General features: G+C 43.9%; 1 protein-coding gene across 6 annotated transcripts in view; it reads left to right on the forward strand.

Annotated features, from left to right (window-relative positions):
* The window catches only part of SULF1 (sulfatase 1), a 176,526-nt gene that overhangs the window by 138,004 nt on the left and 15,118 nt on the right, over positions 1-23,404 (forward strand). For all 6 annotated transcript variants that reach the window (XM_035011299.1, XM_035011298.1, XM_035011300.1 and 3 more), the window contains 9 exons: positions 9,510-9,726; positions 12,184-12,430; positions 14,207-14,303; positions 14,772-14,866; positions 15,389-15,454; positions 16,331-16,503; positions 20,558-20,700; positions 20,795-20,918; positions 22,724-22,757. In XM_035011299.1, the coding sequence (XP_034867190.1) occupies positions 9,510-9,726; positions 12,184-12,430; positions 14,207-14,303; positions 14,772-14,866; positions 15,389-15,454; positions 16,331-16,503; positions 20,558-20,700; positions 20,795-20,918; positions 22,724-22,757 (1,196 nt within the window). The remainder of the gene's footprint in view (positions 1-9,509; positions 9,727-12,183; positions 12,431-14,206; positions 14,304-14,771; positions 14,867-15,388; positions 15,455-16,330; positions 16,504-20,557; positions 20,701-20,794; positions 20,919-22,723; positions 22,758-23,404) is intronic.

A 23,404-nucleotide genomic window follows, 5' to 3' on the forward strand; every position in this document is an offset into this window, starting at 1 on the left:
CTGCTTGGGCTCCCTTCAGTGAAAAAAAGATGGTGTCCTCAGAGAGTGCTAGATATCCACCCAACTAGCCAACACCAGTTCAACATATTGGACATGTGAAATGGGTAGTCAGGTTAGAAAGATCAGAAACTTGGTTCCATCTGAGGAGTAGCCATCAGCCCTCGGATTCCTGTTAACTGGTTATCAAGAAGGGTCAAGAGGCTACTTAGTCAAGAGCAGGGGTAGATGCTGAGCCTCTGGGCAGTGAACCACCCAAGAGACATGATGGAGTCTTCCCATCCTGTACTAAAGTCCGATGTTATCTAATCCACAGAAGGGGATAGAATCTATGACCAAGATTGGGAAGTGAAAAGGGAAGCCATATTGTGTTTTATTGTTTCTACTTCTGCTTACAAAATTTCTGACATCATCTATTTCATTAGAATGAATTCTTTTTATTAATATTACTTTTAGAAATATTACTACAGATGGGGTGCCTGGGTGTCTCAGTGGGTTGAGTATCTGACTGTTGATTTGGGGGGAGGTCATGATCTTGGGGTTGTGGAATCAAGCCCCAGACTCCGCACTCGATGGGGAGTCTGCTTGAGTTTCTCCCTCTGTCCTCCTGCCCTTACCCACTCCTCTCTCAAGTAAATAAATACATCTTTTAAAAAAAAAAGAAATATTACTATAGAATTAAGGACTACCCAGAACACCAACTATTATTAATAAGAACTAAAGAAATACCATGTGATGAATTAACACAGGCCTGTTTCTAAGGAAAGTGAGAACATATGAACACTTAACTATTTTAAACACTCTTGATTGGCATCTATGCTAGCTAAAAGAAATATTGTATCATCATGAGAGAGGAACTGCCTAAGTCATTGAAACAAAGTTGAAGGAAAGTGAAAAATAATAGTTATTACACATTTGTCTTATATAAAGCACTGTACATGGAGTTTGATATGTATTAGCTCAGTTTAAGCCTCACATCCATCCAGTGAGGTAGGCATTGTTGTCCCATTTATAAATGGGCAGCTGGTGAGTGTAGAGCCGGGATCCAAATGAGTTATAGGATCATAGGATTCAAAAACTCGGGCCACTTGCTGCCTTCCAAGGTAAGTTACGTTAACGAGGCAAAGAGAAGTTCACGTCTTTGTGAGTCTTTTTTTCTCTTTAACTTATCCGACCTCAAGATATCCGCACAATTAGCCAATAGCAGTGCAGGGTATCAGGCACATGAAATGGATAGTGCAGTTATTATTAAAATGGCCTCATAAATGTAGGGCGTCACACATTTATACTCGTGATACGGTATCTAGCTTATTGAACAAACATTCACAATAAACAACTTGATCCTCATACTTTCTGCATTTCCTCATGACTTTTTGTGCTCAGGGATTCCTTTGAAATAGAAAAAGGTGGGGAGGGCGGTTATTGAAGGAAGGGATAAAACCAGGCCTTCATGGCATACTAGGAAGTCTTAATTTTCAAGTGTTTAGCAGAGAAGCGTAGACATATTCATTATATTTTAATATGATGTCTTCAAATCCTTCTTAAGGAAGCTCTAAGTATTATTACGACTAAAACCTCAGAATTGTTTTGTAGTTCTAAAATGATTTTTATGAGCCAGCCTCAATAGACTAATTTACTTTTATTTGAGAGTTGGAAATGTTTGGCGTTAAATATATCTCCTGCAAATTGGTGATTTTGTTACTATTTTAGCCTTCTAAGTGGCAAGCATTACAGCCATTTGAGAATAAGGTACACTGCCTACCTTTCAGTATACAATTTTGCAAACCTCTCCATATGGCTTGCCCTGAAATTTTAATACATGTCCTAAAGGGCAAATGTAGTATTAACGAGATTATGGCACTTTGGCAGAAGCTCTTCACTCTTGTGCTAAATGCTATAACTATGTTAAGAACTTCACTTTGCTTTTTCATGTTTTTCTAAACTTGTTTTGCCCCCACAAAATGCTTTAATACCTGGTTCCCTGGGATTCTCCTCTGCTGCTTTATTTCGATGTGAATCTGTCTGAATTTAGATTATATCACATGGATATATGAAAATGTTAGCAACAATTTCTTTTAGAAGTGCCTGGATTATTAGAACAGAGAATTACACTGTACCCCAGATGGCGATTTCTTTCTATAGGTGATGCTCAAACCGTAGCTTAAAAATCCAAGAACTTCCAGAAAATTTTGAGGCTCTTCAAGTCAGTTATAGAATCTGTGGGTCAAACCTGATAGCTCTGTTGTGTTCTACAGAATCTTTATGTTTTGGCCTTTTGCTTTTTCTATCTGGCTACTTTGAAGATTATCTTTTTAGTTACAATATCAGTGACTTTAAAAAAGGGAAAAAAAAGTCCAGAATAATGAGATTGTTTTTTCTGGATCAAGACATCAGTTAAGGCTAGAATTAACTCTAATCTAATCTCTTCCCTTGACACTGATTCACACCTGGCCTGTGCCCTGCGTCTCTTCCTCTGACCAAGGTTAACTGCCTGCATTCAAAGACAATACAGTCTTCTCTTTGGTTTGACTCTGTATGGGATATAGAGGAAAAACCCACACTATCAGCCCCATTCTCTTCACTTTTAACCCCCAAAGGGGTCATGTATTTCCCCCATCCAACCATACCCCCATACTTGGTCACCCAAGGATTGTTTGGCAGGGTCAGTGTGGATGCATGATGGAGGTAAATGAAAGAAAGAGAAATACGACATCACAAAGTTTGGATTAGAATATTGGCATCTGCTACTTTTTAGTTGTGTGTTTAGGGACTGGATTCTTAAGAGTCTCAGGTTTTCTATCCCTAAAGCTAAGAAATTAATCTCAGTCTTGTAAGGGTTCTGTGATATCATATATGTAAAGTGCTAGATAAATTATAAGGCAATGTGTGAATGTTGGGTGGTATTTCTGTTCCGGGCCATCTTACCTGCTTTTTCACTCCTATGAAGCCAACAGGGAATTAAAATGGGCTGGAATCCCAGACATTTGGCAATACTTCTTCACTTTGTGAACAGAGCAACCAGCAGGGACTAATTAAGACAGCATGGACATATGTGTTTGCATTACTTCTGTGTTCCTGAATTAATATGAGGCTGAGTATGAATTCCCACCACTCTCTCAGCTGGCGTTACACCCCCAAGCACATTACGTACAGATTTATATATGACACACTACACACACACACACACACACACGCATGCACACAAATCTCAACATCTATCTGAAAAGACTATGGCTCAACAAAGAACACACATCAGTGATGCTCCATTCTGGCTGCACCCTAGAATCACCTGGGCAGCTTTGGAAAATATCCATGTTGGGGCTCCTGGGTGGCTGTCATTAAGCGTCCAACTTCTGGTTTCGGCTCAGGTCATGATCTCAGGGTTGTGAGATCAAGCCCCACATTGGGCTTCGCACTGGGCGTGGAGCCTGCTTAAGGTTCTCCCTCTCCCTCTCCCTGTGCCCCACTCCTCTCTAAAGAAAAAAAAAAGAAAATATCAACATATAGCCTCCCCCCAAATCAATCAGATGAATAGGTCTAAAGGTGAGACCAAGGCATCTGTATTTGTTAACAAAGTTAAGAACCACAGGTCTAGAGTCAGAGAATGTCGAAATTGGAAGGAGTCTTAGAAATCTTCCAGTTGGGGCGCCTGGTGGCTCAGTCGTTAAGCGTCTGCCTTCGGCTCAGGTCATGGTCCCAGGGTCCTGGGATTGAGCCCCATATCGGGCTCCCCGCTCCACAGGAAGCCTGCTTCTCCCTCTCCCGCTCCCCCTGCTTGTGTTCCCTCTCTCGCTGTGTCTCTCTCTGTCAAATAAATAAATAAAATCTTTAAAAAAAAAAAAAAAAAAGAAATCTTCCAGTTGAGGGGCGCCTGGGTGGCCCAGATGGTTAAGCGACTGCCTTCGGCTCAGGTCATGATCCCAGGGTCCTGGGGTGGAGCCCCACATCGGGGTCCTGGCTCAGCGGGGAACCTGCTTCTCCCTCTCCCTCTGCCTCTCTCCCTCCTCATGCTCTCTCTCTCTCTCTGTATTTCTGTGTCTCAAATGAATAAATAAAATCTTTAAAAAAAAAAAAAAAAAACTCCCAGTTGAATGGTATCCTTTTCCTAATAAGGAAATATAGATCCAGGGCGCCTGGGTGGCTCAGTTGGTTAAGCGACTGCCTTCGGCTCAGGTCATGATCCTGGAGTCCCGGGATCGAGTCCCGCATCGGGCTCCCTGCTCGGCGGGGAGTCTGCTTCTCCCTCTGACCCTCCTCCCTCTCATGCTCTCTGTCTCTCACTCTCTCTCTCTCAAATAAATAAATAAAATCTTTAAAAAAAAAAAAAAAAGGAAATATAGATCCAGAAAACTTAAGCTACGACCCAAAGGTCAGAACCTGCAACTCTTCACTCCATGCTTAATCCTTTCTTTCCCAGAACATGCTGCCTCTATAAAAATGTTACATAGTAGATTTTCTCTTTGAAATTATAAATGGCATTTGTCTGGCTGAAGCCACGGAGCTTAGGACCCACTCACAGCATCTAGGGAAGTGGTTCCCAAACAAGACTGCACATTAGAATCACAGAGGCAGCTTCACAAGTGTTGATGTTCAAGCTTCACTCCAGACAAAGGAAAACAGAACCTCTGGGGATAAGACCCAGACATCAGGGATTTTTTTCAAGCTCCTGTGTGATTCTTTTAAGCAGCCAGGACTGAGAATCATTCATGCCAGGAAAGCGTTACTATATTTTTCGTTTTCTAGGTATAGATATTGACTCCTTAACTAGGAATTACATAAAAGAGAAATTCCCTAGGCATTCAATTTTGGAGTACATTTTATATATTCTCTGTCATTTGAGAAAAAACAGCTTGGTTTTTTCTTTGATAAAGCAAATTTCACGTCCTTTGTGAGTTGTTAAATTCCAGCAACTTTGCAATTTTGTTTGCCTTTCTACTATTTGTATCAATATGAAATCAAAGATTTGTTTAAAGAACCCCAGATCAAGCAAGCGGATACTACTTGAGAAATTAGAATGTAGCTTGTTCAATGTACTGGTTTAGCTCCAGGATTTATGTTCTCATCCCAAAATTATCCCTCTGACCATAGATCCCTCGACCTTTTGTGACCAGCTGCAGGGCAGGAATAAAAGGCATTTACCAGTAAGATCTGCTAAGTTTGCCAGGAACTGACAGCTTGTTTCCAGAAACTCACTGAGCCCTGGTTAAAATTTCAGCATGGCTCGTAGACACTTCCCCGCAGGGCTCCTTATTCCAGAGGGCGGGCCAGAAGGACCGAGCCCCAGTGCCACCCTCTGGCTAAACACTTGTCTGCATGGAGCTCAGCATGGACAGCCGAGCCTCAAAGCCTCCCCTCTTCAACCTGCACAGAAGGACATTTCCAAATAATGCATCTCAATGGTTTGGCTTCTGTGCATTTTTCAAAATACAAACCGCAGGCTTAAATGTCAAACCATATTTAATGATGTCCCAAACAAGTCAGAAAAAGACAAACATAAGGCCATTTTACTTATAAACTACCTAATGTGGCCACACCCGATTTAATTTATGCTCTTGTTTCCCACTGCTCTGGAACATAGCCTGCTCTGGGCCGGATCCCCTCCTCCCTGCTCATAAACAGAGCATTCTCTCTCTCTGCGTGTAAGCTGTTGCCTCTGCCTTCCCAAAGTCTAGCCCCTCCACCAAGGCAAACTGGAAGCCTCATCTTCTACCCCAAACCATTCTTTTTGGGGGGGTCCTAGTCAATTGGGATTTCATCCTGGGTACAGAAGGAGTCAGAGAGGCAGGAGGAAAAATTGAGATGATGTCCCATGAAGTCGCAAAGGAATTTACAGATGGGGCAAGTGGTCGGGGAAGATGGAGATGGTCAGATCTGGCAGTTAACCGATTTGCTGATAAACTTCAAGAGCGTAGATAAGAGGGGGCCAGAAGGATAGCTGTATCTCGGCGCGGGCTCGTGCTTAACAAAGTGCGTCTCGGAGGCTGAGCCCGTGTCCCATGAGCGGATGCCTAGCTGGGTCCGGGCTCCCATCTGATTGCTACAGCTCTTCTGCAATGCCAAGTCATCTCCTCTCTTTCTTTTGAGCATTCAAGTGGCTTAAGGCAGGAGTTTCAGAACAATTCCCTGAAAGCTCTCTTCCTTCGCCTCCCTCTGTCAACTCTCTAAGTCAGGCCACCGTGGTAGTTGCAGTGATTTCAAGGGTTTATTGCTCAGCCATAAAAATTGTCGTGATATCGAACCCCAAAATGATTGTGGCAAATGTGTGGTAATTACATTTCATTAAAATTCCTAATATGCTTGCCACTAAGAAGATTTCAAAGCTGCTCGCTAATTACTCTATCTAATAGGGTCTACGGCTTGTTCAGAGGGTCCACGGTATAGAAAATCATTGGCATTTTTCTCGGTGGCTCTTGTTTTATTTAAGAATGTGTATAGGGGTATGTATACATGCAGAATTTGTGGGTCTATGCGGGTGTGTACATACGTATGCATTCACGTATGTATGCATATTTAGTTTGTGAGATACATCATCAGTGCCCGGGATGGTGCCAGATCTCAGATTTGGTTTAATTCATCTCTTCAGGAAAGAACACCACTTCCCTTCATCTCTGCCCCATAGGACATTAGTGAGGAATTTGGCTAATGGGAAAATGCAGGTTGGATTCCAGATAGACCAAATCACTAAAAATTCTGCCTACACATTCTGTTCTAGAGGAATCTACCTGTCCCCTCAGGTCTTCCAGGCAAAAAAAAAAAAAATAGATTTTTTTTTTTTTTTAATGCATCGTGCTTAAAAAACCAAGAAAGGTTTTCACTGTAGTTATGTGTTTTAAAAATTAATGTTTGTACTAAAATTGAAATAAATTCGAGCCACAAAAGACAGAAGGCTATTATTTTTCAAGAATAAAGTTAACCATATTTTTCTGTCTTATAGAAAATAGGGCACTTCTTAAGCTGCTACTAGGCTGTGAACTGTGGGTCCACTGGCCATTTCTTTTGCTACCATAGGCATTAAGTAGTGAACTCTTAGTTTTTGAACGCAGGAGTGAGAGATTACCTAGATAGATGGACAAGTCTTAAAGCATCTGGATGTAGCCAAATTCAAATCTGGAATGACACTCAAGCACCACGGATTCCCAAACTTTTCAGAGCTATAAAAGCTTATGAATTATTTTGCTGACACTTCTTGTCAGCAGAAATTCCGTAGGGCATATAGTTATTCCCCAATGGAGTTGTAGATCAGTTTCTGAGAACTATTTTTGAGAATCTCATGGCACCTCCTTGAACTAATGGGACGTGTCTGGAAGTGCTACAAACCCAGGCTTGAAAACCACTGGTCTCCACACTGAATGGCAGAACCATGGAGCAGGCCACACATGGCTTTCTGCTCAACCTTTACAAAGACTAAGTTCTCTCACTCGTCAGCTAACTGTGGGGAGAAAGGAAGGAAAACTGGTTACTCTTACAGAAAGCACATAGTCCTGCCTGTAGAGACAAGCTGGTAGTGTTCCTCTGTTCAGCTGGAGTCATCTTCTGACCTGATTACATCAGTACATTTCTAGACACAGCATCCTTTGCATACCCACGCCCCAACATGCATACATCCCTCTCAAAGATTCATCCACCTGAGCTACTTAGACCTAAATATATCTCTTTTGCCCCTGCCATGGGTTCCAGCTGCAGAAGGGTCCAGTAACCAGTTGCAAATTGAAAGCAATTGTTCTTAACCCCAACTGCACATTAAAATCACCAGGAGAGCTTTTGAAACTCCCAGTGCTCAGCCATGTGTGAGAACCACTGAGCTCCCATAACTCCCCAGTGCCTAATCAAGTTGACTTTACTTTTTTTTTTTTTGGTTCAATCATCTCTAACTTAGTGAGTCTTCGACTGTTCTTGTCTGTGTTGCTTTTTCATGGCTTTGCAAATAGAATTAGTTGCCTTGTCGCTTGAGCCTGCTTGGAATGGAAATGATGGACATTCAAGATATGCTGGTCAAGTCAAAAAAGAAGATCGTAACCTGACATGGCTCGAAATAACCAAATGCAACAGCACCCAGAGTGTGTGGGGGCTAAAGCAAGATCAAAGCACAAGTGCTATAAACCAGGGATTCGGGAACTCTACGATAGAGGTGCCAGGCAGCTCTGATAATTCAACATTTACTGAGGGCATGTGGCTCCAGTCAAGAGAAAGTAAGCCAAGACTCTGCACCTCGGTCCACTGTGAATAGTCGCACCCCATTCTGTACACGAGGGTCATTTGTCTGCTGACCAACATATCTGGGATCCCTGACTAAACTTTACCTTGCATTAGGTGACTTTGCGATGAAAATATAGGGAGGGGGGGTGTTGAGATCATTTTGTGTGGTGCAGGGAGAACCATCTTTTATTCGATAATTTTTTATTTATTGAAAATATGTAACTGGCACAACAAATCCATAATTTTATAGGTACTGTTGCTTTGGCCACTGTTTAGAAATGTGTCCATTTAAAGAAAAGTATCAGTAATTGTATACAGGTGATAGTCACATATGGAACGAAAACCAGAAACAAAAGTTTGCTGACACTACACGGTAGCATGTTGTAACAACCGTGGTCAACTTCAAATCGAGGTCAGTGTTCTTCCCAAACTACCATTTGAGGGGGCGAGCAAGGGGAAGAGAAAAAGGAAGAGGAAGGTTATTAGGTCTTTAAGTAAGACATGGAGGATCCCATGAAATGCCCCTAAATTCATGAAGTGCTCTTATTTCAGCCAGATTGATACTCAAGAAGCATGGGCAGGGGTTGGGGGGGACACTGAAGCCGATGCTGGGTCCTATTGATCTAGAATTGAGCCCACAGTGTCTGCAGTGGGCTTGGTAGAAGGCTCAAAGGAGTAAACCCAGGGCCAGCTCCCCCCATGCTTGGTCTCTTGGGGAGGTGAACGATGTCTCCTCCCGAGCAGCTCGCTCTGCTGGGCGTGCAGGGTCTGTAGAAGGCTGAGAAGAGGCACAGAGAAAACCTGACGAGTTGGCTAACGCCTGGGGCGTGTGAAGGCTGGCCCGCTCCATGGCAGACTCGGATTAAACTCATCTCTGTCTTCATGTGCCACTCTTCCCCGGTTCGAGGCCAGAGCTCGGGGGCTGAGACCAAAGCAGCCGAGTGTGTTTTTCCAGAGAGAGAGGGATCTGGCAAAAACAGCCCCGACAGCTGTGCTCTGTGGCTTGGCTTTTAACGTGTTTCGTTCAAGACTCTGTTTAGTCTGGATACTGGGGATTTATATATCAATTTGGGGCTCTAGTGTCATGGAGGTGGTTCTGATTTCCAGTGATTTCGTTGTCATCTGCAGTTGCCTACAATGAAAGAAGGAGCTAAGGGAACCGGGGGGCGACTTATGGCAGGCTCAGTTAAAAGCCTGCCTTTCTTCCTTGGCTCTCCTTAAGGGGTTCCCCGTGCTTCCAAAACCTAAGACAGCAGTCCTTAATAAAAAACACCTGGAGCGGGATGGGTAACCGGCTTTCTCGTTGGCTTTCGCAGAAGTGGCGGTGCATCGAGGACACCTCTGGCAAGCTTCGAATTCACAAGTGTAAAGGATCCGGGGACCTGCTCACGGTCCGGCAGAGCACGCGGAACCTCTACTCTCGAGGCTTCCCCGACAAGCACAAAGAATGCAGTTGCGGAGAGTCCGGTTATCGTGCGGGCAGAAGCCAGAGGAAGAGTCAAAGGCAGTTCCTGAGAAACCAGGGGACCCCGAGTAAGCTGCAAGCAGGGACCCTCGCAGTGGAAGGCAGAGTGCTTTGCGAATGGACAGCAGGGAGACAAAAGGCTTGCTCCTTATACATTTGAGGTCTTATCGATGCATAGTTTTAGCACAAAAAGCAAAGAATTGTTCTGTTTAAAAGAGCAAAGCTAAGTTGAAATTTGGGGTTTGTGGACATTTTTAACTTAAACATAGAATGAAAATATATTCAGTAAAAGCACCAGGCACAAACTATACACACACACACACGAAAGAACTATAAAGGGGTAACAGGTGTGGTTAGGGGCAGAGGGTATAGTTTATGTCAGTTTTATTTTACATGAATGCTAATGTCCTGATTTGTCTGCCTTGAGCTGCCTTAAAAAAAAAAGGGGAGGAAAATAAAAATTCAAGGTTTCATTGCTTATGCATTTAATAAGAAAAGCATAAACACTTTTTTTAAAGGTACATCTGTTGTAAGACGGTATTTTTTTTTTAGTTATGGTTGACTGGCAAGGTCAAACTAGTCAAATTCAATATGAAAAGCACTGCCTAGCATTTTCTTTATAAGAATTCTATCAGGCAACTATGAAATTCCTAGGATTATACAGATGGGAAAACCCGGTCTGGCACCTTCCATAAAAGAATGAGAGTCTAGTGCCATCTAGTGGCAGAATAGGAAAAGTGACTCATTTCTGTGGCAATTCTTTTCTACACTGGTTTGGAAATGAGTAAGATACATTTTCTGTATCACTTTTTTTTTTAAGTAGGCTGTACACACAACGTGGGGTTTGAACTCACGACCCCAAGATCAAGAGTCACATGCTCTACCGACTGAACCAGCCAGGTGCCCCCCACGTTGTAAATTAGGAAATCAAATCAATCACCAGAAAAATAGAAGCTCTCAGCACTGGCTTTTTTATCCTGGACTCTGCAGATGGATTTTAGGGGATGGTGAGCCTTCTAACATTTTATCCAAAATGATAAGTCTATTCTGTGTGCATGTGCACATTTTTCTGGATGTCCCTAACTTTCAACACACTCTTAAGGGAATCCATAACCCAAAAGCTGAGAATGATTGATTTGGGAGATTTTTTTTTTCCTCCCAGAGAGAAAATGCCAGGTTTAATAATTCACACAAAGATATCAAATGGAAAGCCAAAAAGGGACAAAGATTCCTGACGCTCTCCCTTAACGGAAGCTGATTACCAGTGTTGGGCTTGGAGGAAGGGGCAGCCTCTTCTCTCCCCAGAGGTTAGGTGTCACTTCACAGCAGTGACCATAAACACTGATTTTGTTCGACATTGAGCACAACCTGGAGATGTCCGGGGCCGCTTTTTCAAACCACGTGGAACCTCGCGTATTTGAGGGCAGAAGTTGCTCGTGAGCACACTCAGGGGCCTGCTGACTGTTACAGAGGCGTTTCCTCTTCTGGAAACTGCTATCAGAGCAGGATCCCGTGGCGAGCGCGATTCTGATTCCATGGCCTGGGTGCTCCCCTTCTTCCTATTTTAGCAGCAGGCTGGAGAAAAAAGGCCCTGTGAGTATGCCCCGTCGGAGCCAAAATGCTTCTGATAAGGAGGGGCCAAGGTTGGCACATTAAAGCTCTTGTCCAACACACTCTGAGCCTTGAGCACGGTCTACGGTGACCAGAAAACATGCTGGCCTCCCCCTGGCATTGCCCTCCATCTGCCAGATATTAAAAGTCAGCTGGCTGATAAAAAGCACTTGCAAAATTTAATTGTTCTCTATTCTTTGTACAAATAGAAGGTATCGAGAGCATTTACCCTTTTAAAAAAGCAGCCCAGTGTTGTGGAAAGACAGCAGCCTTTAGAATCTGGTAGATTAGAGTCCTAGTTCCCACGGCTGTTGGCTCCATTACCTTGCAAAATGTAGGTAGCATTCAGAGCTTCAGTTTTCCCATCCTTAAGAATCATCACACCAAATTTATGAGCCTGTTCGGACCATCTAATCAGTTTTTTTAATATAAGGATTTATTATAATAATACAGGTCTTCCAAGATTGTGGATTAGAGATAAGTATGAGGTGAATAATACATAGCAAAAGCCCAATCAATGATAGTCACTATTATGATTAATACCATAACTGGGAATATAGTTTTATCCAAACAAACTGCCTTAGCAGTTCATGTTGAAAATGCAGTTCACAGCCTGCTGTGAGTGGAAAAGAACTTAGACGTCCCCCAGACGTACCCCCCACTGGAGGGACAAAGGGCTGAGGCCCAGGGGAGCATGCCGTCCACCACATTGCTATGCAGCACCCAAGCTCAAAGAGGAGCCCAGCCCTCCCAACGTGAATCCCAGTGGGCTGCCCGCCGCTCCCCGATGCCCCTTCACAATGCAGTTTAAACTGCTTGCCCTTCCCAGAATGCTCACTGAGCCAGGTGGTGCCTTTCCTCCCTCCTAAACTACACCTGGACGTCCATGTTAACGTGTCTTCCCTTATTTCCAGAGTACAAGCCCAGATTTGTCCATACCCGGCAAACACGTTCCTTGTCAGTCGAATTTGAAGGCCAAATATATGACATAAACCTGGAAGACGAGGAATTGCAAGTGTTGCGACCGAGAAACATTGCCAAGCGCCATGATGAGGGCCACAGGAGGCCCGGAGGTGCCCAGGCTGCCGGCGACGGGGACGTGATGCTGGCAGACAGAGACAATGCCCTGGGCCTGCCCACCTCCGTCCGAGTGACTCACAAGTAGGAAGGCTTTAGGTGTTCACGGGGGCTGAATTCCCAGTCATGTCCCCTTCCCCATTATCCCTGTTTTGCTTCTTTATCAAAAGTGATATCGCTCGGCCGTACAGGGTCCGGAGGGCTGGCCTACAGAACAACTGGGATTTAAAGAAGCTAGGGGGAGTCCAAACAGCCGTACATTTGGACACATGCTTTGGGTTGAGTTTCACATGAAGGCTGATCAGCTGGGAATTTAGCTAGAGTGGTTCTGTCACATGTTTGTGTTTTCTTTTAAAGATTTTATTTATTTATTTGACAGAGAGAGACACACAGCGAGAGAGGGAACACAAGCAGAGGGAGTGGGAGAGGGAGAAGCAGGCCTCCCGCGGAGCAAGGAGCCCGATGTGGGGCTCGATCCCAGGACCCCGGGATCATGACCTGAGCCGAAGGCAGACGCTTAATGGCTGAGCCACCCAGGGGCCCCGGTTCTGTCACATCTTAACTTAGCAGGCATGGAGGTCCACCCTTGAACAGTTACTTTTTTGGGAGTCTAGGGAACACACTCGTAGCCCAAGGAAAGACTGCAGGTCCTGGAGAAGCTTCCAGAGAGGTGGGATGTGTTGGAAATGGACATAAGGTGCAGAAACACCTAAGTAACCTGGGCAGATCCCAGAGAGCACGGAGGGCCTCGGGAGTCACGGAGACAGGGAAGGAGGAGATTATCCCACAGCTGTAATGAACCACCTTGGTTCTCCATTTCCTTCCAAAATCCAGTTACTCTCTTGATAGAGAAAAATTTTCTTTCTGAATTTATTAGCAAGGTTTTTTCCTCTCTCTCATTCCATCACTTTGGGGAGGCCTGGTATCATGACCTCTGGCAGGATTTTTATCTTTGGGACTGGTCTTTCCGTGCCTGTACAGTTGATCTTGAACAAGGCAGGGGTTGGGGACACAGACCCTCCCCCCACCCCCACAGTTGAAAACCCACGTATAATGTTGGACTCCCCAGAAACTTAACTACTAGCGGCCTACAGCTGACCAGAAGCCTTAGCGATAACATAAACCGTCAATTAACACATATTTTATATACATATCATATACTTATTCTTACAATAAAGTAAGTTAGAGAAACAGTGTTATTAAGAAAACCATAAGAGAAGAGAAAACATGTATACAGTACTGGACTGTGTTTATCCAAAAAAAAAAATCTGCCTATATGTGACCCCATGCGGTTCCAAGGTCAACTATAGTTGTTAGAGTTACACACTAGGAGACTTAGATCAGGATTTGTGTCTCTTTCAGTATCGATCGACCCTTTATCCCAACTTTTCTCTATGCCTAGGGCTGTTTCTTTGCTTCAAACTGAATGGGGTACTTGAGGCAGGCTCTTTGTAACAAAACAAATGGGATAAATAACCCCCTTCTAACTGCATTGCTCTAATCAGACAACTTACTTCCATTATAACTGTGGAAACTTCCATTTCCCCTACAGTAGTTGATGAGACTCTCAACACTAGAGTTTTCTGGTGGTAGCTGTTCCTGGGGACGTGACTATTAAATGTTGCTATGAAATGGAATCTTAGTAAGGGTCTCTCTCTGACACCATCCTTACCCCAGCCGGGTGGCCAAGAGACATTCCCACGTATCCTTCCCTGTCTATGGCTCAGCTTCAAACTACTGCTTGCCTCCAAATTAAGAGTTTAGAAGGCAATTATGTTCCCTTTGCTATTTCTAATGGGTTTAAACAAATATTAGCATATAAACCTATTTCTAACGTTTTTGGTTTGTTTGTTTTTGCAGGTGCTTTATTCTTCCGAATGATACAATCCACTGTGAGAGAGAACTGTATCAATCGGCCAGAGCCTGGAAGGACCACAAGGCATACATCGATAAAGAGGTTAGCAACGGCTGTGTGACTGGAAGGTGTATTCCAAATGCAAGCTCGGCTCGCCAGCCCCCTGGCGACTGGTGGGGCTCGCTGTGTGTCCACTTCATTTTTTTTTACAATGACAATTACATGAAAAATAGCGTAGCAAGATATTTATCTTTCCCTGGGGATGTCGTGATCGACCTGCCTGAAAACAAAATAGGGTGTGAAAAAATAGCGGGGATTGGCTCGATGACCTGTTGAAATCTCCCTGAGGAAATGATCCAGTTGTAAGTGAGCATCTGTTAATGTTTATGTGTAGCACATCAGCAGGAGCATCGTGGTAGACATACTCTGTGCCCAGTTTGTTTCCAAGTTAATTATCTTCTCAGCAGAATAGCTGGAATTACGGAAGACAGAAAACAAGGTGAAAAGAGGGGCACCCGGCGTAGGAAATCCTGATCTGCAGCTGTCTTTGTTCAAATACTTGTCTTCCAGATTGAAGCCTTGCAAGACAAAATTAAGAATTTAAGAGAAGTGAGAGGACACCTAAAAAGGAGAAAGCCGGAGGAATGTGCCTGTAGCAAACAGAGGTGAGCGTGCGGCCACCTCGCGGTCTTACTTCCAAACTCGTGTTTCCACAAGCTCCGGGGATAAGCACTGGGCTTGTTTCTCTCTTATACCAACAGAAAGCTTAGTAAACTGAATTTGTTATCATATACTGTAATGATCTAAACTCTTGGTCAAATGAAATATGTCCTAAACCTAAGGTGAAGGTTAAAAATCCCCATTAAGCTAAGATAGTTAAAGTAATCACTTGCCTTCTATTCTTCTTTCTGTTTATAAAGTGAATTGTCAGGGCGCCTGGGTGGCTCCGTTAGTTAAGCATCTGCCTTCAGCTCAGGTCATGATCCCAGGGTCCTGGAATCAGGCTCAGCATCGGGCTCGCTGATCAGCAGGGAGCCTGCCTCTCCCTCTGCCCCTCTCTCCATTTTGCTCTCTCTCTCTCACTCTCTCTTAAATAAATAAATAAAATCTTTAAAAATAAAATAAAATGAACTGTCTGATCGAATGTGAGACTATGAAGACTCACTTTTCAATCTTCTTGCCCGTAGCTATTATAATAAAGAAAAAGGTGTAAAAAAGCAAGAGAAGGTGAAGAGTCATCTCCACCCATTCAAGTAAGTGAGTCTCTGTTTTCCACATTTGCTGGGAGTGGAGGACTGTCCACTGGGCACTTCTGAAACATAGTAGGGACCCCTATCTTCCAAGTGGTGCTGCTTCCAAGCAAGCAGATTTAGCCAGGAGGGCACAGAGCTCAAGAAGTTGATAACAAAGCCCACACCTTGCCAAGAGACTATGGGGATGCTTTTGGAATCCTTTGAGGGGGAGCCACGAGGAGTTCTGCTCTAATTCTACATGTGTTTTCTGTCGATGTATGGGATGGTAACTGGATTTTATTCTATGCACTGCTTTTTGTGAACAGTGATTGGGAAATGGGACCGTCTTGATTAGGCTGGTGTGTTCCATAGAGTAGTCTGCAATCGTGCTGAATACTGAACGTTGGGAGAAATACACATATTTTTAAAATAACAGTAAAATTGGCATGTGAAAGGGATTTAGTATTGAGCCTTGACAAAAGTTGAGCCCTTTATGGAAAAAACAAAATAATAACAAAAGGAAATTCTTTCCAAGTCATCTAATCCTGCTAACCATTGACTTTATGGCTGATGAGTACCGAGTCCCCACGGAGTTAAGCCATTTGTCCAAATGCTGTGGCTAGTGGGATCCATGGATTCATGTTGACATTTATTTCCACCAGTGTTTCCATGTAAATAAGGAAGAAAATGTTGATCTTTCCAGGCTCAGTAAAATTCTAAGAGAGTTTTGTCACTTCATGAGTTTGTCTTCACTCTTGCCAATTATAGTTCAAGGCCCTCTGTGAAAAATAAGTCATCTATTATTGTGTGCCTGCCTATTTGTGTGAGATTTGTAACAACGATAATATTTTTCGAAAGTGCTTTCTGACCATGAACACATCCCTTCTGTTGGAACAGGGAAGCTGCTCAAGAAGTAGACAGCAAGCTGCAGCTTTTCAAGGAGAACCGTAGGAGGAAGAAAGAGAGGAAGGAGAAGAAACGCCAGAGGAAGGGGGAGGAATGCAGCCTCCCTGGCCTCACCTGCTTCACCCACGACAACAACCACTGGCAGACGGCCCCGTTCTGGAACTGTAAGTATTGTGTAGTTTTGGTTTGCAGGGTGTTTTGTTTTAGAAATATTTTTCCCAGTTTTGGGGTGCCTGGATGGCTTAGTGGGTTAAGCGTTGACTCTTGGTTTTGGCTCAGGTCACGATCTCAGGGTTGTGAGATCGAGCCCCACATGGAGCTCCTCACTCAGCGCAGACTCTCCCTCTGCCGCTGCCCCTCCCCCCACTCGTACTCTCTAAATAAATACATAAATAAATAAAATCTTTAAAAAAAATATTTTTCCCAGTTTTACTGAGATATAGTTGACAAACAGCACTGTATAAGTTCAAGGTGTACCGCATAATGACCTGACTTCTGTGTATTGCAACGTGATGACCACAGTAAGTTCAGTTAACATCTGCCACCTCATCTGAGTTGCCAGTAACTGCCGCCATGTGGAGAGACAGCAACTCACACTACAGTTACTAAGACTAGGGCTTCAGCAGCGTGAAACCAGGGATCTAGAATGATTCAAGAGGAGAGCATCATACTATTTTCTGTACTGGCAGCTAGAATGATCTTGTCAAAAATTACGGTTTTCTTTGGAAATTTGTTTTCATATTTTATTTGAAAATGCCAAGCTCGCCCTGGGTGTTTCTCCTGATGGTGTTATTTCTCATACTGCCCAGCTCCTGGCAAAGTTCCTACCCAATAAGACAGGGTTTAGTTATATCTATTACTAAATAACTAAATAAATGGACGAACAATCTTGCCTCGAATAGATTTTGTTTCTGCTTTATTTCATGTCATGCTCTAAGTGTAATAAAGGGAAGTGAAAACCCCTTCGATGCGGGGGCTGTATTCTAATTCTCAGTCCCCTTTAGTACCTAGCACCGTGCTCACAAAAGAATAGGGACTCGGGCGCCTGGGTGGCTCAGTTGGTTAAGCGACTGCCTTCGGCTCAGGTCAGGATCCCAGGGTCCTGGGATCGAGTCCCACATCGGGCTCCCGGCTCAGCGGGGAGCCTGCTTCTCCCTCTGACCCTCTCCTCTCTCATGCTGTTTCTCTCTCGCTTGCTCTCTAATAAATAAATAAATAAAATCTAAAAAAAAAAGAATAGGGACTCTACAAAATATGCGGTTTTATTTATTTTTTTAAAAAAGATTTTATTTATTTGACAGAGAGAAAGACAGTGAGAGAGTGAACACAAGCAGGGGGAGTGGGAGAGGGAGAAGCAGGCTTCCTGCCGAGCAGGGAGCCCGATGTGGGGCTCGATCCCAGGACTCTGGGATCACGACCTGAGCCGAAGGCAGACGCTTAACGACTGAGCCACCCAGGCACCCCAAAATATACAGTTTTACATGGAATTGCTGATGATATGGAATAATAACAATTATGTGCTTTTTTTTTTTTTTTTTTTTGGAGAGAGAGCGCACCAGGAGTGGTTGGGGGGGAGGGCAGAGGGAGAGGGAGAGAGAGAATCTTAAGCAGGCTCCACACCCAGCGCAGAGCCCAATGCAGGGCTCGATCCCAGGACCTTGAAATCATGACCTGAGCCAAAATCAAGAGCTGGACACTTAGCCAACTGAGTCACCCAGGCACCCCAACGATTGTACGTTTTTAAAATTCACACTTACATGTGCTTTGGTGGCCTATGCACAGTATTAACTGAGGTTATCTAGGAATAGTGCCCTAAATTTTTGTGACACATCATCTGATTGAAGGCTTACCATCCCGAGTAGCTAAAACTACAAATCTTCTCATTGAAAAGATCCCAGGATACCACCTGGGTCAGTGTTTCTCAAAATGGGATTTGGAGACTCCAGGAACCCAAGGCCATTCTTGGGGTTTTGGGACCTATCTCTGAGGACTTTTGTTTTATCTTTCCATTCTGATGCTTTTTGATTTCAGTGTCCAAGTTTGCATTTTCATTTCCAGCCACATCTAGGCCAAGTAAACTCTTAAACTCATAGCATTTAACTTTTAATCTCATTCCATAAACTGGGGCGTGAGGATCTCTGAGGATCATTCAGGTTGCAGGGGTCCATTCCCCACCAAGTTCTGGGCTGGGGCACAAGAAACAACAATCTGAAATATCGTTTCTGTGGGGCAAGGATGACTAGATGGAGCAAAGAGGATCTTTAGGGCAGTGAAACTACTTTGTATGACACTATACTGGTGGATACATGGCATTATACATTTGGCAAAGCCCATAGAACATACAACACCAAGAGCAAACCCTAATGTAGGCTATAGACTTTGGGTGATGATGTGTTAATGTAGGTTCATCAACTGTTGCAGATGCATTACTGTTGTGAGGGATGTTGATAGTGGGGAAGGTTGGGCATCTGTGGAGATGGGGTAGTCTCTAGAAATTCTCTGTGTCTTCTCAGTTTTGTTGTGAACCGTTTTATGCTCTAAAAACTCTATTAAAACAAAATTTGAAAAAATCATTTCTCATTCATTGTTTAAAACATCTTTTTCAGCTTAAGGGGATAGTGTATTTAATACTAGATGGGGGGGCACCTTGGTGGCTCAGTCAGTTAAGCGTCTGCAGCTCAGGTTGTGATCCCAGGGTCCTGGGATCAAGCCCTGAGGTGGGCTCCCTGCTCAGCAGAAAGTCTGCTTCTCCTTCTTTCTCTCTCTCTTTTTCTCACTCTCTCTCTCTCAAATAAATAAATAAAATCTTAAAAAAAAAGTATTGGATGGGGGTTAAGTAGTATGTAGTGGTTAAGAGTATACCCTCTAGGGGCACCTTGGTGGCTCAGTTGGTTAAGCGTCTGCCTTCAGCTCAGGGTCCTGGGATTGAGTCTGTCATCAGGATCTCTGCTCATCAGGAAGTCTGCTTCTCCTCTCCCTTTCCCCTTCCCTGCTTGTGTTCTCTCTCGCTCACTCATTCTCTCTCTCAAATAAATAAATAAAATCTTTAAAAAAAAAAGAGAGAGAGTGTACCCTCTAGCCAGACCCCTAAGGCTGCCACTCGTCAGCTGTGTGACCTTGGATAAATTACTTAACTTCTCTGTGCCTCATTTTTCCCATCTGTAAAATGGAATAACATAATTTCTGTCTCTAAGGTTCTTTTAAGGATGAAATGAGTTAATACCTGCAAAGTACATAATGAACATTGAATGCTCATTAAGTGTACCTATCCCAATTGTTTTAAAAATATTTGCTAGGCAGCACATTTTTAAAAGTCAATTATCATTGCAAGAAAGGTCAACAAATTTGGAAACTGCCTTTCTATAAAAGAAGATCAGGTAGTTTGTTTTGTTTTAATTTGACATCTGTTTTATATACTTTCCACCAGTTAACCAGTGAACCTCTGCATGGTACAAAACATGTACATGGTCATAGCCCATTTCATGTTAAAACATTGTTGGGGCATCTGGGTGGGCACAGTCAGTTAAGCGTCCAACTCTTGGTTTCAGCTCAGGTTGTGATCTCAGGGTCGTGAGATTGAGCCCTGAGTCGGGGTCTGTGCTCAGCGTGGAGTCTGCTGGAGATTCTCTCTCCCTCTCCCTCTGCCCCTCCCTGTGACATGCACGCGCATGCATGTGCGCCGTCTTGCAAATAAATAAATCTTAAAAAAAAAAAAAAAGTTGCTACAAAGATCACAAATAATCCCCTCTTTCTGTGCACCATTTTTGAGGTGTGGCCATGACACAGAGAACAAGCAAGGGCACCAGGTTCATCTCTGTACTATGCAGCTATTTTTTTCCTTTTTTAAGAAAAGGTAAGAATAACCAGAAATACAAGCTCTGATCATTTCCTTCCTATTCTCCACTCACTCGCCCTATTTCAGAGACCACTGCCTGACAGTGGGGGACAAACTAATGTGCCTAAAACTTCATCTAGGCCTTCAGTCTGTATTCACGATCATAGATTGCCACTGTTTTTCCCATTTTCCACCTCTTCCCACAGCAAATTGTTTAGATGGGGGAAAACATAATTTTTTTTTAACATCCAACCACATAGTAGTTACAAGACAGAAAATGTGCCCCTTTCAGTATAAAGATAAGGAAATGGTAGAATGGCGAGCCTGCCTCCATTTCTTGCTTTTTCATTCTTTTCATTTCGTTGTTCTGTTTTTACCAACAGTGGGATCTTTCTGTGCCTGCACGAGTTCTAACAACAACACCTACTGGTGTTTGCGTACAGTTAACGAGACGCATAATTTTCTTTTCTGTGAGTTCGCCACTGGCTTTTTGGAGTATTTTGATATGAATACAGATCCTTATCAGGTAAGTCGATACATTTTCGTGTAATGAAGTTTGTTGACAATAAACTAGCCAGAACCTGAGCTTACCTTTCCTGTCCTGGCCTCTTGGTTCGCAGCTCACAAACACAGTGCACACGGTGGAACGGGGCATTTTGAATCAGCTACACGTACAACTCATGGAGCTCAGGAGCTGTCAAGGATACAAACAGTGCAACCCAAGACCGAAGGGCCTGGAAGTTGGTAAGGGCCGGGCGGGGGCGGGGGGGGTTCCTGTATTTCCTGGTAAATTCTTTATGTCGAGTTTTCTGCCTGTGAAACGTCTCTAGGCATAGATGCACAGAGTTTAGGATACTTACGGGGGAGACTTTCCAGGCTGTTCTGAATATAATGTGTTCTCAAAGTTTACCTCTGGGAGCATTAATGAAAAAGCTAACGCGCCCAAAGATTTGGTGAGCATTTTATTTCAGTTTCTCCCCCACGTTTGTTCTACTAGTAAAGCTTCCTGAATGAAGCATCCACTGGCAGGTGGGACGAAAGCATGGGGGATTTATTTGTCATCGCTGCCAACAGGCATAATATAGACTCTAGGTAAACTGGGATAATCCTCACATTTTTAGGTGATTTTGGATGGAAACACCCAATGCCCTGTTTCTGCTTATCACAGTTGGGAGCTGCCCCGGGGGTTCCCTGCCCCGGACACAGGCAATTAGATTTCTTTTACCAGGATTTCCCCTCTGAAACTAGAGATACTTGAGTAATGCACTGTCTTGGGCTCTAACAAGCATTAGAGGGCCCATATGGAGTCAGCCAAATGTTCCCTCCCCGGGCTGCCGCGTTAAACTAACTTATCTCTCCTTTGGTTCATAGGGCCGCAGTTCTTTTCAGTCTGTCCCTGCCCTTTCCTAGTTGATGAGAATACTGATTTTCTCCTAATTCCGGTAGAACTGTAAATTCCAGCAGTCCACAGAAGGAAGGAGAAAGAGCTAGCTCTGGCAAGGGCAAGGGCATCAGCAGAGCTTGCCAACCCCAAAAGGGCAAAGAGCGGGACTCCCCAGCAGTGGGGAGCGCTCTGCAGGAACCCCTTGTGTGCAGCTGGGCTTTCTCAGCATCCTTAAAGCCGGTGTCTCAGGGTCCCCAGCAGAGCCAGCATCACCAGCACTGGGTCATGTGACTGGAAGGGGGGCCCATTCCCAAAAGATCAACATCCGCCACCTGTCATCTCCACCATTGTAGGGTCCTGAGGCTTTCGAGCAGCAAAGGTCCCATAAGAAATTATAAACCCTGTGAGAGGGGTCACCTCACAGCTATCAGCCAGCACTTCTCAGTTAACACCTTACTCAGATGAATGGCCCGCAGAAAAGTCCAGTCTGACAACCCCACTCAGCTCAAATCTTTTCAGATTATCTTGCTTCTCTGTTTGAGCTTTTCCTCAAATCTTAGCCCTCCACACACCAAAAAGCGGAGGGGGGAGGAAGCCCAATAAGGCCTAGAAATTAAACCAGTTACTAGAAACACTAGAAATATTACACCCAGACATTTCTCCCCCAAAAGACCTCGCTCTCTTACAGGTGATGACATAACTGCCCAGAGAAGTCTGACAGTCTCTTGGGATGACACACCAGGGGGAGCTCGTGATTGCTGTTCGGCCCAAAGTAGTCCTCTCCACCTTCTAGACGATTCCTCAGGGAGATGATCATTGGCCCTTTTTTTTTCCCAAGTGTCTTGTCTCAAAATAACCAATACACTACTGAGACTGACTGGAAGGACTTCTCTTCCTGCTCTTAAATGGGCTCTCCTCCTTTCCCATTGCACTCGTGTTTCAAATGAACTCTTCTGCATTTTATCTCAGACCTTTTTATTTATAGCTTTCAATCCTCATTTTGAACCTGTCTACTAGAAAAGCTCTGTGGGACTCCGGCACTGTCTGTATTTAACACAATCTATTTCTTTCTAGGATTTAGATGTTATGCATGGAAAACCACGTAGTGAATGGTTTTATGAGTTCTAAAGCTAACATAAATTACTCTTGTATTTTCCTATATCAGGAAATAAAGATGGAGGAAGCTATGACCTACACAGGTATTCACACTTTTTTATTCTCCCCCCGCAGCTTCTTTTCCCAATAATTGCATGATCCAGCCATTTCAACTAATTTCCATTTCTCACCATGTTGCACAGAGCATAGTGTGGGGTGCATGCATGTGCTAACAGCATTCTCCTCCAGATTGTGTCCTTGGTTACAGATCTGTCATTTTGCTTTAAATCAGCTGACTGTCACCGCAGGATGTCTCTCAGAGCATTTACTCCATGTGTGTTTGCTCATTAGATGATGCTTTTAAGCATGGAATGATGTGAAAGGGGAAAAAAAACCCAGAATGACCTTTGGGAGCCCTGGGGAGAGGTTGGGAGAATGATTTCCCTTGTGGTGCTTACACGTTGATTTGCTGGAGAGGCTTCATGGAAACTAGTTCGAGATTTTTATGAAATATAATGTCAAAGACCCAAAAGGAGTAATGGGAATTTCAAGAGCATTCTGAAGCTGAAGTTGGAGGAAATAGGTGCTTCCTTGTTAAGAGTCCTTAATTAACTTGGGTGGGGAAAAGCAGCAGTGATAAGGATTCAGAAGGCTCTGCAGGGTGGTGGTTGGTGAGGAGAAGGCGCTGGGGCCGGGGACAGAGAGGTCCTTGCATTAGCACAGAGATGATACCTCCTGACACGCCCAAACC

The sequence above is a fragment of the Mirounga leonina genome, unplaced genomic scaffold, assembly GCF_011800145.1.
Source record: "Mirounga leonina isolate KUSES-001 unplaced genomic scaffold, KU_Mleo_1.0 Mir_165, whole genome shotgun sequence".
Taxonomy (NCBI): Eukaryota; Metazoa; Chordata; class Mammalia; order Carnivora; family Phocidae; genus Mirounga; species Mirounga leonina.